The 17,146-nt window shown below is 36.5% G+C and overlaps 1 protein-coding gene and 1 pseudogene across 3 annotated transcripts; one reads left to right on the top strand and one right to left on the bottom strand.

The window, feature by feature from the left end:
• Positions 1-499: 499 nt before the first annotated feature.
• LOC113295060 lies at positions 500-7,726 on the top strand (annotated as a pseudogene).
• Positions 7,727-8,889: 1,163 nt separating this feature from the next.
• Positions 8,890-12,835, bottom strand: LOC113298080 (heat shock 70 kDa protein-like). Of its 3 annotated transcripts, none has more exons than XR_003333990.1 (3): positions 10,785-12,835; positions 10,251-10,510; positions 8,890-9,174 (listed from the first exon to the last, which is right to left on the bottom strand). XR_003333990.1 is itself a non-coding variant. In XM_026546740.1 (2 exons), the coding sequence occupies exon 1, from the start codon at positions 12,347-12,349 to the stop codon at positions 10,826-10,828; it is 1,524 nt and encodes a 507-aa protein (XP_026402525.1). In that variant the 5' UTR covers positions 12,350-12,835; the 3' UTR covers positions 10,001-10,510; positions 10,785-10,825. The 3 variants fall into 3 exon arrangements, 1 of the variants encoding a protein (XP_026402525.1); XR_003333991.1 differs by having other exon boundaries at positions 8,892-9,174; positions 10,410-10,510; XM_026546740.1 differs by lacking the exon at positions 8,890-9,174 and having other exon boundaries at positions 10,001-10,510.
• Positions 12,836-17,146: the final 4,311 nt, after the last annotated feature.

Here is a 17,146-nt window from a genome sequence, read left to right as displayed (position 1 = left end):
CACCACATCATCAACGTATTCTTCTACTTACTTGTGCATCATGTCATGAAATATTGCGGTCATGGCTCGCTGATAAGTGGCTCCTGCATTCTTCAAGCCGAAAGGCATTACTGTGTAATGGAAGTTTCCGATGGGAATTCGGAATGCAGTCTTGTTAGCAGAGAGAGGAGATTAAATGGATGGGGTTTTGGAGATTACGATATTCAGTTATTTCTAGGGTTAGGGTTTTCTCAAATATAAACTTCCCACTCCACCTTTCTACTTCTACATTTCTCCCCTTTTAATGGGAACAAACTCAACTTGAAAACACTAACCATTTTTGGTGTACCGGCGTATTTTTCGTGTACGCCGTACTTTTCGTACACCAAGCGTATATTTCAATCTAACCGTAGTTTTGATCAGCCGTTGGATTATCTTTATTTCTTATCGCAGCCGTTCATTTTGTTTCTTTTCTTTCTCTAAGTGGATTCAAATCGATTTCTTCTCTTCCTTCTCTTTGGTCGTTTCTTTTTCTCCCTCAACTCTACGCTCCCTCTACAGCTAAAATTCCAAATCCCTTATTAACAAATCCAATTTCTAGGGTTACGAAATCAACACTCACGGTTACGAAATCAACACTCACGAAGATGCAATCGTCGTATGTTATTGGTAAGATCTTTTTAGTTTTGATTTAGTAGTTTAACTCTTGATTCTGGGTTTATTGAATTTTCCCCCAAATTGACAATTTGGGTTTGATATAATTACATTTTTACTACTCACACTTGGTTTAAAACTCCATTTTCCATTGTATTAATCTCTTCTTACTTATTGGTTTGATTAGAAATAACAGTTGCATTTTGCTAATCATTTTGTTAACTGTGATTTTAGGTTTTAATTTTTCTTACTCTGAACGAGCTAAACCTTGGTGTTAGAAATCCTCATTGTTCTTTATTAAGTTTTCTTAGAGATTTTCACTTTGGATCTCTCTGTGTTCTGCATTTTGGGTTTTGCTCAAATTATTTGAATATTTTCATCCAAAGCCAAGTCTAATGAACCCCACATCCATGGAGTATAGTATCAGCATTTGAATAGAGAATGGTTTCACTGATTCGTCATTAATTGAAATTTTTTCATCCTTACATTACATATATATTTGAAGCTACATTTAACAAATGTTCCTTAACCAAAATTCATCAAGGTGCACATGTGTTGAAAGCTATATGTCTGTTCGTATGGGTTAACAAATAGCTGATGTTTGTATGGCACCCACTTCTCTTTTTTCTTCCCGAAATTTCTTCACATTCTTGAGATATAAAGTGCAACCTTTCTCAACTTACGTTCTTCTTTCACTTTTTGTAATGTTACTTATTTGTCATTATTCCTTTCTTACCGAATTTGGATTTGGTTTGTTTTGAACACAATGATTGATTGAAAATAATATGTACGTGCAAGAATTGGACATGGAAGTGTCGTTGTTGGATGCAACTGATACCAAGATGAGATGTTAGTTTTAAGAAAAATTTCCATTCTTCCTGGTGCATTGTATTGACTTATGTGCGTTAGATCTCATTACAGGTGTATATATGGCTAGATAGGCAAGTTATGCAATGCCCAACAGAAAAGATTGCGGGTCTGGAACTTTGAGGATGCAAAATATCTATGAAAAGATTGTTATTCGCCGACGTGCAACGCACGTACACTCTACTTGTCTTGTTTAATCAAAACATCTTCAATTTCATTCTCTACAATTACTTCTACCACGACAACAACAAAGAAGATGCCAGAAATCGAGCCGACGACTACAGATTGGCCTGCTAACAGACTGAGAGAGACTTTTATTAGTTTCTTCCAACAAAAAGATCACACGAATTGGCCGTCTAGTCCTGTTGTTCCTGTCAATGATCCTACTCTTCTCTTTGCTAATGCTGGTTCGTCTCTCTATCTCATCGCCTTCCTATTTTGAAATATCAAATCCGTGATAAGTTTGTATGAATCTATATAGCTAATCCCTTTTCGGGATTTGAATTTTATTTTGGCTATTTAGTATTTTATTACTTGATTATAGATATTAAGGTCTCATAACATGGTATGGTTTTTACAGGCATGAACTAGTTCAAGCCAATTTTCCTAGGAACTGCTGATCCTAGAACTGACTTGGGTAAGCTCAAGCGTGCTTGTGATACTCAAAAGTGTATTCGTGCTGGTGGCAAGCATAATGATTTGGATGATGTTGGGAAAGATACCTACCATCATGCATTTTTTGAGATGCTTGGTAACTGGTCCTTCGGAGATTACTTCAAAACTCAAGCTATTTCATGGGCATGGGAGCTTCTCACACAGGTTTGTTAAGTGGAACTGGTTGAGTTTTTCAACTTCAACGTTTCTTTTATCTCATTATACTTGTTAGAAAAGGTATTTTTGATAAAATGATGGAATAGAATTTCATACAGTATATGTCTTTCTTGTTTCTTGTTTCTTGTTTCATACAGTATATGTCTTTCTTGTTTCTTGTATTATGTATTGACACATGCTATGCTGGTTGTTTGTTTCTCTTGTAATCTTTATGGAACACTGAGAGTTTGGTATTTAGCTAGTGATATTTGATCCCCAGGTGTATAAGCTACCCGCTGACCGTATATATGCCACGTATTTTGGTGGTGACGAGAAATTGGGCCTTGATGCTGATAATGAAGCAAGAGATATATGGCTGAAATTTTTGCCACCTGCTCGCGTTTTGCCCTTTGGGTGCAAGGTATGTTTCTGGTAGATATAATTTGTCTCGAGTATAGATAAGAGTCTCATGGTTTCACATGATTTCTGCCAAAAAACCAAAAAAAAAGGAATGTGAAAGACCAGAATCCTAATGCCAGTGCAAGTTTGGAAATCCAGAGTCGATTGTAACACATTTTTAAAGTTTTGATGTGGTAAATTAGCCGTTCAAACTAGCGAACCAACAGAATCCTAATTGCTTTTGCAATCATTCAAAACGTATAAATTAATGTTGATTACAGCCTTGATGAATGTAATGGTTGTAGATACTAGATATTTCATTTTCAGAATACATTGATATATATATTTAAATAGAAAATGCTGTGATATAAATAGTTCATATGTTATTCTTGTTGCTGGTATATTTATTATTGAACCAACTTTGTGGTGGTGGCCTGGTGGCTTATTCATAGGATTATTATGAATGTAAAATTGGTTATGCTATCACTCGTTACATCTGAACAACGTTGAATTAATAATTACACTTTCAGTTATGGTGGAACCGTGGAAGAAAAAAATGAGACTCATTTAGAACCATACATCTATTTTCTTTAAGTAATATTCTTGCATAATATTCTTTATACCTATGCTATACAGTGAAGTTGTCTTTATTACCATAGGTGAAATTCTATCTTGAGCTCAAGTATACTTTTGCCTTTATTATACCATCATTAGGATAACTTCTGGGAGATGGGCGATACTGGTCCTTGGACCTTGCACAGAAATCCATTTTGATAGAATTGGCAACCGAGATGCTGCTTCATTGGTCAACAATGACGATCCAACATGCATTGAGATATGGAATCTTGTATTTATTCAGGTAAAAACTTTGTCGATGGGTAATGGTTCACTAAGTAATTCATTTGTAACCACTTCTTTAGGCTATGTTATGTTCCCTCACTTTGTTTAACTAACCTTACTTCTGTTTCTTTCTCTTTCGCAGTTCAACAGGGAAGCAGATGGCTCTCTGAAACCTCTCCCTTCGAAGCATGTAGACACTGGGATGGGTTTTGAGCGGTTGACTTCGATTCTTCAAAACAAAATGAGCAACTATGACACGGATGTGTTCATGCCCATTTTTTATGCAATCCAACAAGTATGGTGATAATGCAGTAATCTCGTCTTTCGCCTTTATTCTTTATCTTACAAAGTCTCTGAGACTGATGATCATATGTGGTTTATGCATGTCTTATTCTATGTTTATTCTCAATCCATTAAGGGAGTAAGCTAGGCCAAACGTGAATAAATTTGTGAGGGATATGAGATATGGTGTAAGATGGTGCCGTTGTTCTTGGGAGTTTGAAAGTGACATTTGGATCTTGTTAATATTTTTCGCTTAGTCATAGATATGAGGTTTCACCGTGGCCACTTTTTTTGTTTCCTTGCTTAACTATGGATTAACTTCTCTGTCCTTTGTGGCTTAGCCTATTGACCTGTTTCTTACTATCCGTGGAGTTTCAACCCATTTTTCTTTGAACCCAAGTGTCGACTCGAACCGAATTCCATTTATTTCATACCTCTGCTTAAGTAGAGAAGTATTTTTTTCTTCTAATTTTTCCTTACTTTCATGATATCATTTGTATACTCATGTGAGCACTTGATGTTTGCTTAGTTTAGTTGTAAAATCTAACTTCATAAGAGTCAGGATATTGATTGAAAAGTATTTTTTAACGATTATGGATTTAAAAAATTTAGGCCACCGGAGCTCGACCATACTCTGGAAAAGTTGGAGCAGATGATGTGGACAAAATTGACATGGCTTACAGGGTTGTGGCTGACCATATTAGAACTCTTTCTTTTGCGATTGCAGATGGATCTCGTCCAGGTGAAATGTCCAAAGCTGAAAATGAGTGTTTAATTGTTCAGTTCCTCTCCTGTTGTGTTGTTGCTCTCTTAATTTCATTCATATGCCCAATTAATAAGTATATCACCTCCTTTATCGAAGCTGAGGCTCAACTGATGACTCATATAAGAACTATCAAACTCCCCAGGCAAAGCTTAATTAAGCTAAAAAGAGTTTCTTTCTGTGTGGTTTTTTGTTTTTTGGTTGTGCATTAGAGCCGTCTTAATTCAGTATCAGTTTTATATTTGATTTTTCATATTTGTGAATAATAAATTATTTGGACTCACTTTGATATACCACATGTAGGCAATGAGGGTCGTAAATATGTCATGCATTGCATTCTTAGACGAGCAGTGCGATAATAATGTATCTTTTCTTATTTGTTTATTTGTCTGGTGATAATAATGTATCTTCCCCGTGCTCTTATTCGAACAGGGGTCTATTGTTCTTCCAGAAAAGTTGCGTTTTGATTTCTCCCATGGTATATTATTCTTTGTAAAAAATTTTCATCAGGCTTATGAAAACAAATGAATAAAGTGGAGAAAAAAAATCTTGCTATTTGGCCTGAATTTAACTTACATTTACTTTTTGGCAGGCAAGCCCATTCCTCCTAATGATTTGAGGAAAATTGAGTCAATTGTGAACAAACAAATCGATGATGAAATGGATGTATACGCCACGGAGGCAACTCTTGCTGATGCCAAGCGTATCAATGGTTTACGAGCTGTTTTTGGAGAAGTAAGCTGCTTTGTTCTCTTGGAAATCAGATTAAATTTAAAAGAATTTGCTCAACCATAGTCTGACCTTTCTAAGTATGAAAACTAGATCATCATTAAATTTTCCTTTAACGTGTCGATTCAGGTGTACCCTGACCCAGTTAGAGTTGTGGCAATTGGTAGGAAGGTAAAGGATCTCCTTGCTGATCCTGATAATAAAGAATGGTTAACAATCTCAACAGAATTTTGTGGAGGTATGTGTTATTGCTCATGCTGCTAAAGGTTTCCTGAAAGTATAATTTATCTTTTAAAAGTAAATGTGGGATTATGAAAATGCATGAGAAATTCAAAAAGCACAAGGAGATTGTGGAGGCTTCAGTTTGGACTTCTGAATACAGTGTATTACAAAAATGAGCACTCCTGTGTGTCAGAAAATATTAATGGCTTTTAGAAATCAGTAAACTATATTCAAATTTGGTGGTCTTCCCAATTAGTTGTTATCATGCTCTAAAATCTATTTAACTAGGAACTCATATCTCAAATACGCGAGACGCAAAAGCCTTCGCTCTTTTATCTGAGGAGGGAATTGCTAAGGGTATCCGCAGAATAACTGCTGTCACAACTGGCGGTGCATTTGAGGCAATAAATTTGGCAAAAGAAATAGATCTACAAATTAGTGACGCATTCAAGTTAGAGGGTAGCACTCTCGAAAAGGTACTAAAAAAAAATCCTGCCTTTTTAGATTCATGATAACTTCACCCCACTGATTTGCAGTAGATGCCATACTGCATGTTTTAATGTATATTTTTCTGGAACTAACCTCTAAGTTATCGACCTTGTATTTTCTTATCTTCCCTTTTGCAAACAGCATTAATGCTCTGTTTATATTTTTTTCATCATCAGAAAGTAGCTGCTCTCAAAAATCTTGGATGCCGCAACTATTCCAGCACCTATGAAAGCAGATTTGAAAGACAGGGTCTCCAAACTTCAGGTATTGTAGTTAAACATCCCTATTTTTATTCACATGTACGAGTATGTTTCGATTTCTTAATGATACAGTGAATCAAGTTAAAAAAAAACTCTTTCGTATCAGGATCAAATTAGAAAGGCCCAAAAGAAAATAGCGGAAGAAAATATGCAGAAAGCTGTTAAGGTTGCTACAGAGATGGCAGACACTGCTATTGCAGATGGAAAAGCTTTCTGCATATCTCCTATTGATGTGGATCTTGACCCAGCTGCAGCCCGTGAAGCAGTTGTGAAAGTTATGGAAAAGAAGGTTGTTATTTCTTTTAACTTGCTCTCGGTTTTCAATTACAAATACTGTTCTCAAAGGGGACTGCATTTAAATCTGTCTATGGTGCTTTTATAACACAAGGATTAGGTATCTATTTCTTGTAATGAGATACGTATTCACATTAGGGGTTACTTTTTCTTAGATGGATATGAAATTGGATGCACCCTTGACCCATGATTCAAACGTGGGTTTAGAACACCTAGATATGCTCAGTTTTGAAAATGGGTTGGAAACAATAAACAGCCCTATGGGGGTCAAAACTTTTATTTTTAAACATAACGTCAGAGTGGAATAGAAGGAGGAAGCAGAGGATTTCAGTCTGTAGCAAATGGGTTACAGAAAGACCCTCCGCAGTAATCAATAGTGGTCAAGTGTTTATGATGACCTCCATTTTCTACTGACAGGATTACCAATTATGGTATTTAGCAAAGATGCAGTCACAAACAAGGCTGTAGTGTATGCCGGGGTACCTGTGAATGGAGATACTAGCAAAGGGTTAGAGGTGTCTGAGTGGTTGACAGCTGCTCTTGGTCCAATAAAAGGGAGATGCGGTAAAGGAAAGGGTGGTCTCGCTCAAGGCCAGGTTGGAAATTAAATTACCGTCATTACATTGTTTCACTTGTCTGACACAGTCGGGAACATCGGCTGTGATTAGTTCACGATCTAGTTCATTTATTATTCAGAGATACTCTGTCCCTGAAAAGTACATTGGTTAGGTTGTTTCTTGAACATGCTTTGTGCTGCAATCCTAAGAACCTTGGGTGCTTTCGCAGAAAGCGTATCCATTTTCGGTTCATCCTAGGTTTTGGAAAATATATATTTCAGTTGGGAACCAAGTTGGTCTTTTTAACTTCAGTGTATTGTTTTTAATGTGGAAATTGATTGAATTCCAGGGTACTCATGCGACACACATGAAGGAAGCCATGGACATAGCGACGGAATTCGCTTCAATGAAGTTGAGATAATGATACTGCTGTAAGCACCTGTCAGACTTAATAGTCCCCTATCCGTGGTTCAAAAGTGTGTTTTTATTGATTCAGAAAATTGAAACTGGGAAAATGGTGAAAATAATTCTTTTTTGTTATAGCAAAAAAACTAGTAAACCACATGAATCTGTTATACCGAGAAGAAAAGTTTGAAAAGTTTGCCGATCCATGTCATATTAATTGTGAGTGTAAAACACAGGTTAGAAGTTTTGTATTATGTTCTCAGTTTTCCTGCTTCTTGATCTTGATATTATCTTTATCTCCACTTTTTTTTTCTCACTTTATAAACCCCCGTTTATCAAATAGAATTTCAGACAGTTTAGGAGGGCATGATAAACAATCTTGACGTGAATCAGTTCTCGTGACTTACCAATTTAGCATTTGAGTTGCAACTGTTGGTCCAAAATCTGAAATACTCGCATTAGAGCTTCTCCAATGGTGGTTGTGTGTGTTTTCTAGGTGGTAGATAAGACATCCTCGTTCCAATTTTTCCTTAAAATGGTGTTGTTTGTGATTTTTTATAGATTAAATGTTTTTTTTTTTTTTTTAATTTTTAGTAAATTTTAGGTATTATTTGAGCATCTCCAATGCTAGGTGTGAAAATAATCCTAGATGGAGGTCCTATTAATACTTTTTTGTTGTGGGTCATTCCTAAGTGGCTAATTTTTTTTTAAAGTTAATACTTTTTACCTAAAATTTCATCTCCAATGTCAAAATATTACACCATAAAAATTTGGAGCATTAATTTTGAAATAAAGAATTGATTATGTGTCAACTTAATTTTGTTGTGGGTATTGCCCTGTGCTGAGACTACTTCTATGTCAAATTCCGTGTTGACGGCCAGACTCAAGATAGTGAGCAAGAATGCACGATCAACCTCACCGGTAGAGTTACCCAGTTTGCTGCGAAATTGTGTTTGATGATTATTTTCAATATGAGAGACGAGTGCCTTCTGTATTCACACCGACCTTGCGCCATTTTAATGCTTTAGTGGAACCCAGGCAGTTTTCCTTAGGATACTTTTGTGCTCTCGGCTTGGGAGATGCCCAGTTTGTACTCAGTGAAATATCAAGCACAATAGTAAGACAGACAAATGGCTTAACCATAACCACTGAACAGTATAACAAAGTCGTGCATATAGTAGCGTTACTATAAAGTAATAAAGCAAAAGAATCCAATCACGATGTGATTTTTATCTTTGAACAATATGGCAGACACATGATGGTGAGGTGTAAAAGTTATTTCAAACTATTTTTACAAATATGCTAATCATTACTATAAATAAAATTAAAAATATTGAAAGGCAAAAAGATGCGCAAACCGATTAAAGACAGGATGGGGAAGGAGTGAAAGTGTGGATTCCGTCAGTATTTGATTCACAACAACAGACCATGAAGAGCATGACTTTTTGATGTTGCAAGACTTCCATCCCCGACTGTTTTGGCTACATCTATTCTGATGCTTTTCTTTTGTTTGCATGAGGCACAATTTCCCCTTTTAGTTTGCTAAAGAAGTTCAAATTTTCTTTTTGTCTGGTCGATAATAAGGCATGTGCTAAATCCTTGCAGAAAAAATTTTCAGATCATGCTGCAATAAAAATAGCCTACTTCATCAATATGGGTCGGGTCTGAGACTGGTCCGACGACCAAATAAATAAATTTACAGTCTTTTTAAAACAGATTATTGTCACATTCATAATTCAAGTCAGTAAAAATCCCTAAACTACCCAACATTCTTGTATCATCAATTTCACCAACCAAAAAGATGTATAAACATCCTGAGAGGCAAAAAAATAAATAAAATCTTGTAGGAATTTAACCTTAAACCTAATATTCAACCCCAGACATTTCTGACCCAGCAACAAAAATTTCTTCCACAACCTATAGAACTAAACTAACCTACAAATCCAACACGGTGCTAATTTCTAAAAGATTCAATTTCATCATTTCATCTATTGGAGCACTCTGATTTTTTTATGTCAATTCGTGAAACTAAACTGAGAACAGTTTCTGGACCAAATCGAAACAAAAAGACATGCGTTTGACTTTAGAAATCGAAACCCTGCACTCATCTTGTATTGCTTGCTCCAAAAACTGGAGATCCTAATTCAACACTAACTATTGGCTCCAAACTCCAAAACACGATGGATGCATCAATTTACAAGTGTGAGCAAAATTGACTCGCAGAGACATGTTGGGTCATGAAGATAGGTTGTTATAAGTTTGAGAAATGATAGAAAATACACCCCAGTTGGGCGCTGCATATGGCGTGCAGTCGTGCACCCCTAGCAGAACTTTAATAGTCTCATGTCTCAAAGAATCACATACAATTGTAGTTACAAAGCAGACACCTTTATACTACTGAGAAAGTTCTCACTTTTCGGTTTTCACTAATTTTGCTTCCATATACTTATTCGACTCCAACACACAAAACGAAAAAAAAATCCTTAAAAGCATGCATCACATCTAAAATTGCAATTAGATCAAGTGGGCAACAACTGCATATTATAAAAGTAATACAACTTAACTAAAAAAAAGGCCATAACGAGATTGATGACATAAAAATAGATTAATAGCAAGATTTACGTGTTACATGTTAACATAATGTCAAAAGTTTTATGCATTCTAATGGTTGAAACCCATAAGACTAGTTCGGAAGCATACCAAAGATTACCAGTTAATAGCTGTTTTGCCGCCAAATGCAAAATTGCAAGTCAGATATGGGAACAACTGCTGAGAGGGTTTTGGTCCCCCTATGGCACAGGGAAGTGAAGTAGAAAGTTAATTCCAACAGAAGAGACTTCTCAATAATAGGAAACAAACCTGTGGAATTTGCTTCCTTGGGCCTTCTAATGGATACACGTTGGTGAGTTTCTGTGTTATTCTAGTACACTATTTCTTCTCCCAGGATATGGTTTTTCAATCTGTAAGAGAAACCAATTTGTTTTCATTTAAGCTTAAAATCTTAAAGCGTAGTTAATGCTTGCATACAAGATGTGTGAAAGCAGGCCAGAGATATCAAGCAGAAGCATAAACACATCAATAATTGAAAACTTCACAAACTAAAACTGAAATATTTCCATTAGTAATCTAAATACTTCAACCAACAGGCCATCATGTTGTACCACAATATTGGTTGTCAGAAAAATAAAATCTTGAGAACTAAACTAAACCGAACTGAGCAAAATGAATCCCCACCAATTTCAGAACCCCAAGCAGTCACTCATATCCCTCCGCACTTAATCAACTTCCTCAATCTTAGGTCCTGCACCAGTGCTACCAGCACCACCCATTGAAGTACCATCCTCATCCATTCCACCAAAGCCACCCATGTCAGGTCCAGAAGCACCACCTTGATACATGTTTGCAATAATTGGGTTGCAGAGACTCTCCAACTCCTTCATCTTATCATCAAATTCATCAGCCTCTGCAAGCTGGTTGGAGTCAAGCCACTGGATAGCAGCTTCAATGGCGTCCTCTATCTTCTTCTTGTCAGCTGGATCCAATTTCCCATCAATCTTCTCATCCTTGATTGTATTTCTCATGTTGTAAGCATAATTCTCCAGACCATTCTTCGACTCAATTTTCTTCTTGTGTTCTTCATCAGCTGACTCCATTATTTGTATATCTACTGCTCCTAAATCTTGTAGGGAAATTAAAGAGTTCGTATGAGGGAATATTTGAGCAAATCGAGTAAAATCCACAAGCTTCTCCGAGGTTCTAGCAACTGCATAATAAATGCCAATAAAGCTACGACCAATATCTAAAAATATGCGCCTCTTGGTGTAGGCTAATGGTTTTCTTTTAAGATCCCTAAACTCTTGACTCCAACCCAATGGTTTGGCTCCTCCGTGCCCTTCCATGCCAGGAATAGTGTTCTTTAGCAGCCACATGTCATGATGTACAGAGTTATCGACGCCTAGGCGGTATCTGGTTGCACGATACAAAAATCCACCGAAAACCCCTATACTGTAATCACGCCACAAAACTCCTATTTCCAAAGGATGTCGCGAAACAAGTACACGAAATGTTTCCCTAGTCAAATCAAATATGAAAACGTCTCCTTCATGTGAATCCAACCAATAGAGAGCTCCATTCACGAAGACTCCATATCCAACATATTCAACACTGGCAAACATAGTATCTAACTTATGAACTTGTCTCCACCCCTCACTACTGCCAACAATGTATATTGAAGCTATAACACTACGATCTCCCCGTGACTTAACCAACTCCACAACTTTGTACTTTTCAGTTACAGAATCACAACCAAATCCGCTTGACCAATATTTATATGGACCATCGTCCCTACCTCTAGAGATATAATCAGCAATACACACATACTCTTTCTTCAGTGGATTACAAATACAATAAGAATGAGGAGCATCATTCAGCATTCCATCAGAATAAACAACATCATTCGGAATCCCATAAAAACAAGCCAAGCCGTTATGCGAACCAAGAAGCCTACATGCACAAGGAGATTCTGTCCTAAATGGAAGGATCAAGTTGACCTTTCTCATCATACAACACTCATCATACTCAATAAGGTAAAGTTGTTGAACAAGGCTGAAGGCAAGAAAACTTAACTTACCAGAATCTAGACCAGGAAGACGAGATAAGTGCAATTGTGGGACGGATCGATGAAAAATCAACTCTAGACATCGTTTGTTTAGTACCTTGCACTGTACAATCTTATCAGCTGGTAAACGAGTAAGGATATCCAGTAAAATGTCTGAGGGGAGATTGTTGAGATTCGCCATTAACAGAAAGGGTTACAGAGAGGAGAAATGTGATATTTTAGGGTTCGAGGAATTGGGAGTTTTTGATGGGGAGAGTGATTTGAGTAAGTTTTATGGGTCTTGTTTACGAGTTTAGGCGTTGCGGTCCCCCCCCCCTTTTTTTTCTTTTTTGAACATTAGTCGTCGAACAGAAACAAGTAAATGGTTAACCCTAAAACTATCCTCACAATCACATCCATTTATCCGATACCTGCCCCAAATGCAAGACTTGAATCTGCAATCCAACTACTGCTTCGCTGTCCAACACCGACTTTATAATCTCAATGGCATTAAACTCCAATTGTACCCCTCAATTGCTTTAACTCCTCAAACAACCATTTCACAACTCTTATGACAATCAACATCAATTTCACTCGTCTTCTTATTCCACTTTCTATTATGGATCTTATGGTTAATTAGGAATGAGCTAGTATACCTTCAAAAGCAAACAACATCAACTGAAATATTCTGAAATCAGGAAATGCTCTGATATCTAACCACTTTGAAAGCACCAGAAAGGTATCAACAATATCTGTTGGATGGTCCATCCCAAACATGAACTAGATTAAAATCAACACTGATGGAGCCACTAGGGGCCATCCAGGTGCAGGTTTCATTTGCAGGGACTCGGAGGCCCGGACTTTGATGGCTTTGGCGCAACCTCTACGAATTACGACAACCTTAACATATAAAATATGGGTTCTGATCTTGGTGCTCAAAACCGCCATGGAAGGCAATGCCAAAATTTCTTTTCGAGACAGATTCAGAAAACCTCCTTCAATTCATCACCTCGCCCACTATTCCATCATTGTTACATCTCTGGGATGATTAATGAAATAAAGATTAGAATTCGACAAATGCCACAAGTTACTATACAACACAATTACAGTGAAGGAAATCAGGCAGCAGATGGCATGGCCAATTAGGCAGCAGATGGAAGCCAAATGGAAACCTATCTACCAAAATTTGTAACCAGTCAATCCCATCTTGTAGTAGTTAAATTATTTTACATGACTCCGTGGTTACCACATATCCACGTGAAATTGATAACTAATCCTTAATTAATAAATACATGCATCAAAAGAACTTACTTTAGAAAGGGATCCGCCTCTTTTTCGTTTTTCTATTATTTTATTTTTCGTTGGTGAAATATTTTTCTTTAATCTGAAGAAATTTATTTTCAACAAAAAATGTATAATTGTTGTTGGAACCTTACAACAATGAACATCACGTCAGATGTATCAAGTAATATATATAATAAATACTAAATGAAATTGATTCTATCACAAACAACTTGACGATGACAGAATCACAGGTTCGAAAAATTTTCCTTAACATTAGTCCGGGGGTATACTCAAGAACGAGCAATCCTAAACCCCCATATCGAAGATGTGTCCGAATAAGGCGGTCTGATATAGTTTGTGTCAGCATAATAAAAGATACCCACTCTTGGAACTTAGGAACAAGGGACAAAGGAAAATAAACACATTGCACAAAACAAAGAGAGAATAAGTGAAAATAATTCAGGACACTAGACACTTTTGACCGGATTTTGGAATGGAGAATTCGATTTCATTTGGCAATGAAGAGGGTGAAATGAATGCACAATTAACGGGGAAATTATGTTGTAAAGAAATAATTTGATCTTCATGCACATTAACATTGTTAACAAAAATATTTTTTTCGTAAAAAATAATATCACACCATGTCACACGCTCCCAGATTAAGGAAAAAAAATCAATTCGATTTAGATTCATTTAGGAAATAAAATATTGTTTAAACTTTTCCAAAAAAACTGATAGATCTTGGTTTATTCACGCATGTGCAATCGTCTGGATCTGACCGAAATAGCTTGACTCTTCTGGTTCTAACTCAATATGTTTGTTTTGAGTCAGATCTGACTCAATAGACTCAAAAATATGTGAGTGAGTGGTTTGATCCCATGAGTCACGATTATTTTCAAATGAGTCGGGCAAGGTCGGTTCGAGATAGGTCTGAGTCAGAGATCGAGTCAGATCTAGTTCAAAATAGAAAACAAATGATCTGATATCTGACTCGCCTTGAGTCATAGCTTAACTCATATTCAGATCGAGAGTCAAATGCAAACAAACATGGTGTAATACTATGCCGACTCTCTTACAAAAGGCACAAAATTTCTAATTGAATGTTTTCTAGATAAGTTACTTATCCCTGGTAATTATGATCTTCGAATTTTGTTTTGTATGAATAATTAATCCAAACAAGAGGCAGCGAATGATTCTATCAGGAAAAAAGAAAAGAGGCAACCTCACAGCTCAACCCATTGAAGACCAACTAGACGGTTGTGTCGGCATGTTACTCATCTCTTTCATTTTTCTATTATTTTCTTTTTGTGTTGGTGACATATTTTTTTAATATGAAAAAATTATTTTCAATAAAATATATATAATCGTTGTTAGAATCTTACAACAAGGAATATCTTGTCAGATGTATCTAGTAATATATACAAAATACTAAATGAAAATGACTCTACTACAAGCAGCTTGACGAGGGCAGAATCACATATTCAAGAAGTTTTACTTAATATTAGTCTATGGGTATAGATGTGCTCAGGATAAGAATACTTGACATAGTTTGTGTCAGCACAATATTAGCTATCCACTCTCAGAACTTAGGAACAAGGTACGAAGGGAAATAAGCACACTGTGCAAAACAGAAAAAAGAAAAGGTTAAAAGTGAAAAGGCGAGGGTACCCAAATATACCTCAAGCTAAAACTTTTCCTACCTATAAGTCATTTCTCCGAAAGTGATTGTCTATGGACTGAGTCGAAATAATGCAAATAATCGGTTCACACTTCGTGTGTTCATCTATGGATACGAGATCGAGACAATATAACAACGAAGTATGTTTACTTGATAAAAGGTTCAGACTTAACCAAACCCAATAGGATTGCTTATCAAGTAAATAGGAATTAAATGTAGTGTACTGATGTAGAACTACAAGGATTAGATCAATGGATAATTAGCAGCAAGCTGCTTTCTCTCTATAAGCAGATCCCAACCTTCAAAGATTGAAAGCAAATTTGGTTTTTCATTAACTGAATTTCACCTGAGTACAATCATTGGTCTTTAAAGGGCCAAACCAGATAACTGCATCCAACAGTTATCATTACATCAAGTTCAATTACTGTTTTCTAGGAAATAATCTAAATAACCTAATGCTAATTCTACCCCTGACTGAACTAAGTTACCCCCCAAGTAAATGTAATTCAAAATACAATGAAAGTAACTTGCAGGATCATGACATTGCCCCTCCCATTTAGAGATCATTGTCCTCAAGGATGACATCTGGAAACTGAGCTTGTAGGTGGGCAGCATCCTCTGTGGCAGAATTGCACCATTGTACTAAGATCTGTTTAATTTTGGAAGTGCACCTGAGAGTAGTTCTAGTGTCTAGGACAGTAACAGGCTCTACTACAAACTGACCTGCATGATCCACCAATGGTAATTGAGGAGATAGAGCTGCCTGTAATCTCGTCTTCTTCTTTAATTGGGAAACATGAAAAACTGGATGTTGTCATATGCCTGGCATCTGCATTCTTCACTTAGCTTGCCAAAGCGATCGATACAACGCACAACCTGTGATATTTCAATTATATAACAAAATATAATGCGGAATAGAAATAACACAGACACCAGAAGTTTTGTTAACAGGAAACCACAAATGCAGAAAAACCCCGGGACCTAGTTCAGATTGAACACCACACTGTATTAAGCCGCTACAGACACTAGCCTACTATAAACTAATTAACTTCGGTCTGGACTGCAGTTGAACCCTAATCAATCTCACACTGATTCAAGGTACAGTTGCGCTCCTTACGTCTCTGATCCCAGCAGGACACTACGCACTTGATTCCCTTAGCTGATCTCACCCACAACTAAGAGTTGTTACGACCTAAAGTCGAAGACTTTAATAAATAAATCTGTATCACACAGAAGAGTTTACAAGGATGGATAAATCCGTTTCCCAAAGATAAACCTAAAAGTTTTGTTCTGTCGTTTGATAAAAATCAAGGTGAACAAGAACCAATTGATAAACCAGACTTTTTTTCCTCGAAGAACAACCTAGTATTATCAATCACCTCACAATAATCTAAATCGTATGGTAGCGAAACTAGATATTGCAGAATCACAAACGATGAGACGAAGATGTTAGTGATTTCTTTTTATCTTTCCGTATCGGATATATAATCTCAAGTCAATTATTCAATTGAACTCATACGATAGAAAATGACAAGATCAGATCACTCAACTACAAGAGAAGTAGTTTCGTCTGGCTTCACAATCCCAATGAAGTCTTTCAGTCGTTAATCGACAAGGTCTCGAGAAGAAACCTACGATTAAAGGAGAATCGACTCTAGCAAACCAACTAGTATCACACAGGAGATGTAGGGATTAGTTTTGCGCAGTTTCTAGACGTCTCCTTATATAGTTTTCAAATCATGGTTTGAAATATAAGTTACCTTGGTAACAAAGCATTCGTTAATCATCGTTAGATGAAAAACCTGATTTATCCAAGCTAATATCTTTCAACCGTTAGATCGAAACTCAGCTTGTCACACACAAATGAAATGTATTCATTTAGGTTTGAGTAACCGTACCTAAACGTGTACATTGGTTGGTTCACAAATGGTTAACCAATGGTTAGCCATATGAGTGCTTTCATATCAACCGTATTCATCTTTCTTATAACTAGTTCAAATGACTCATAAGAACTAGTTCAAGAGTTGTTCAATTGCT

Source organism: Papaver somniferum, chromosome 7 (genome assembly GCF_003573695.1).
Source record: "Papaver somniferum cultivar HN1 chromosome 7, ASM357369v1, whole genome shotgun sequence".
Classification (NCBI taxonomy): domain Eukaryota; kingdom Viridiplantae; phylum Streptophyta; class Magnoliopsida; order Ranunculales; family Papaveraceae; genus Papaver; species Papaver somniferum.
Note: the sequence above shows the minus strand (reverse complement) of the source record. Positions and strands in the feature narration are given on the sequence as shown.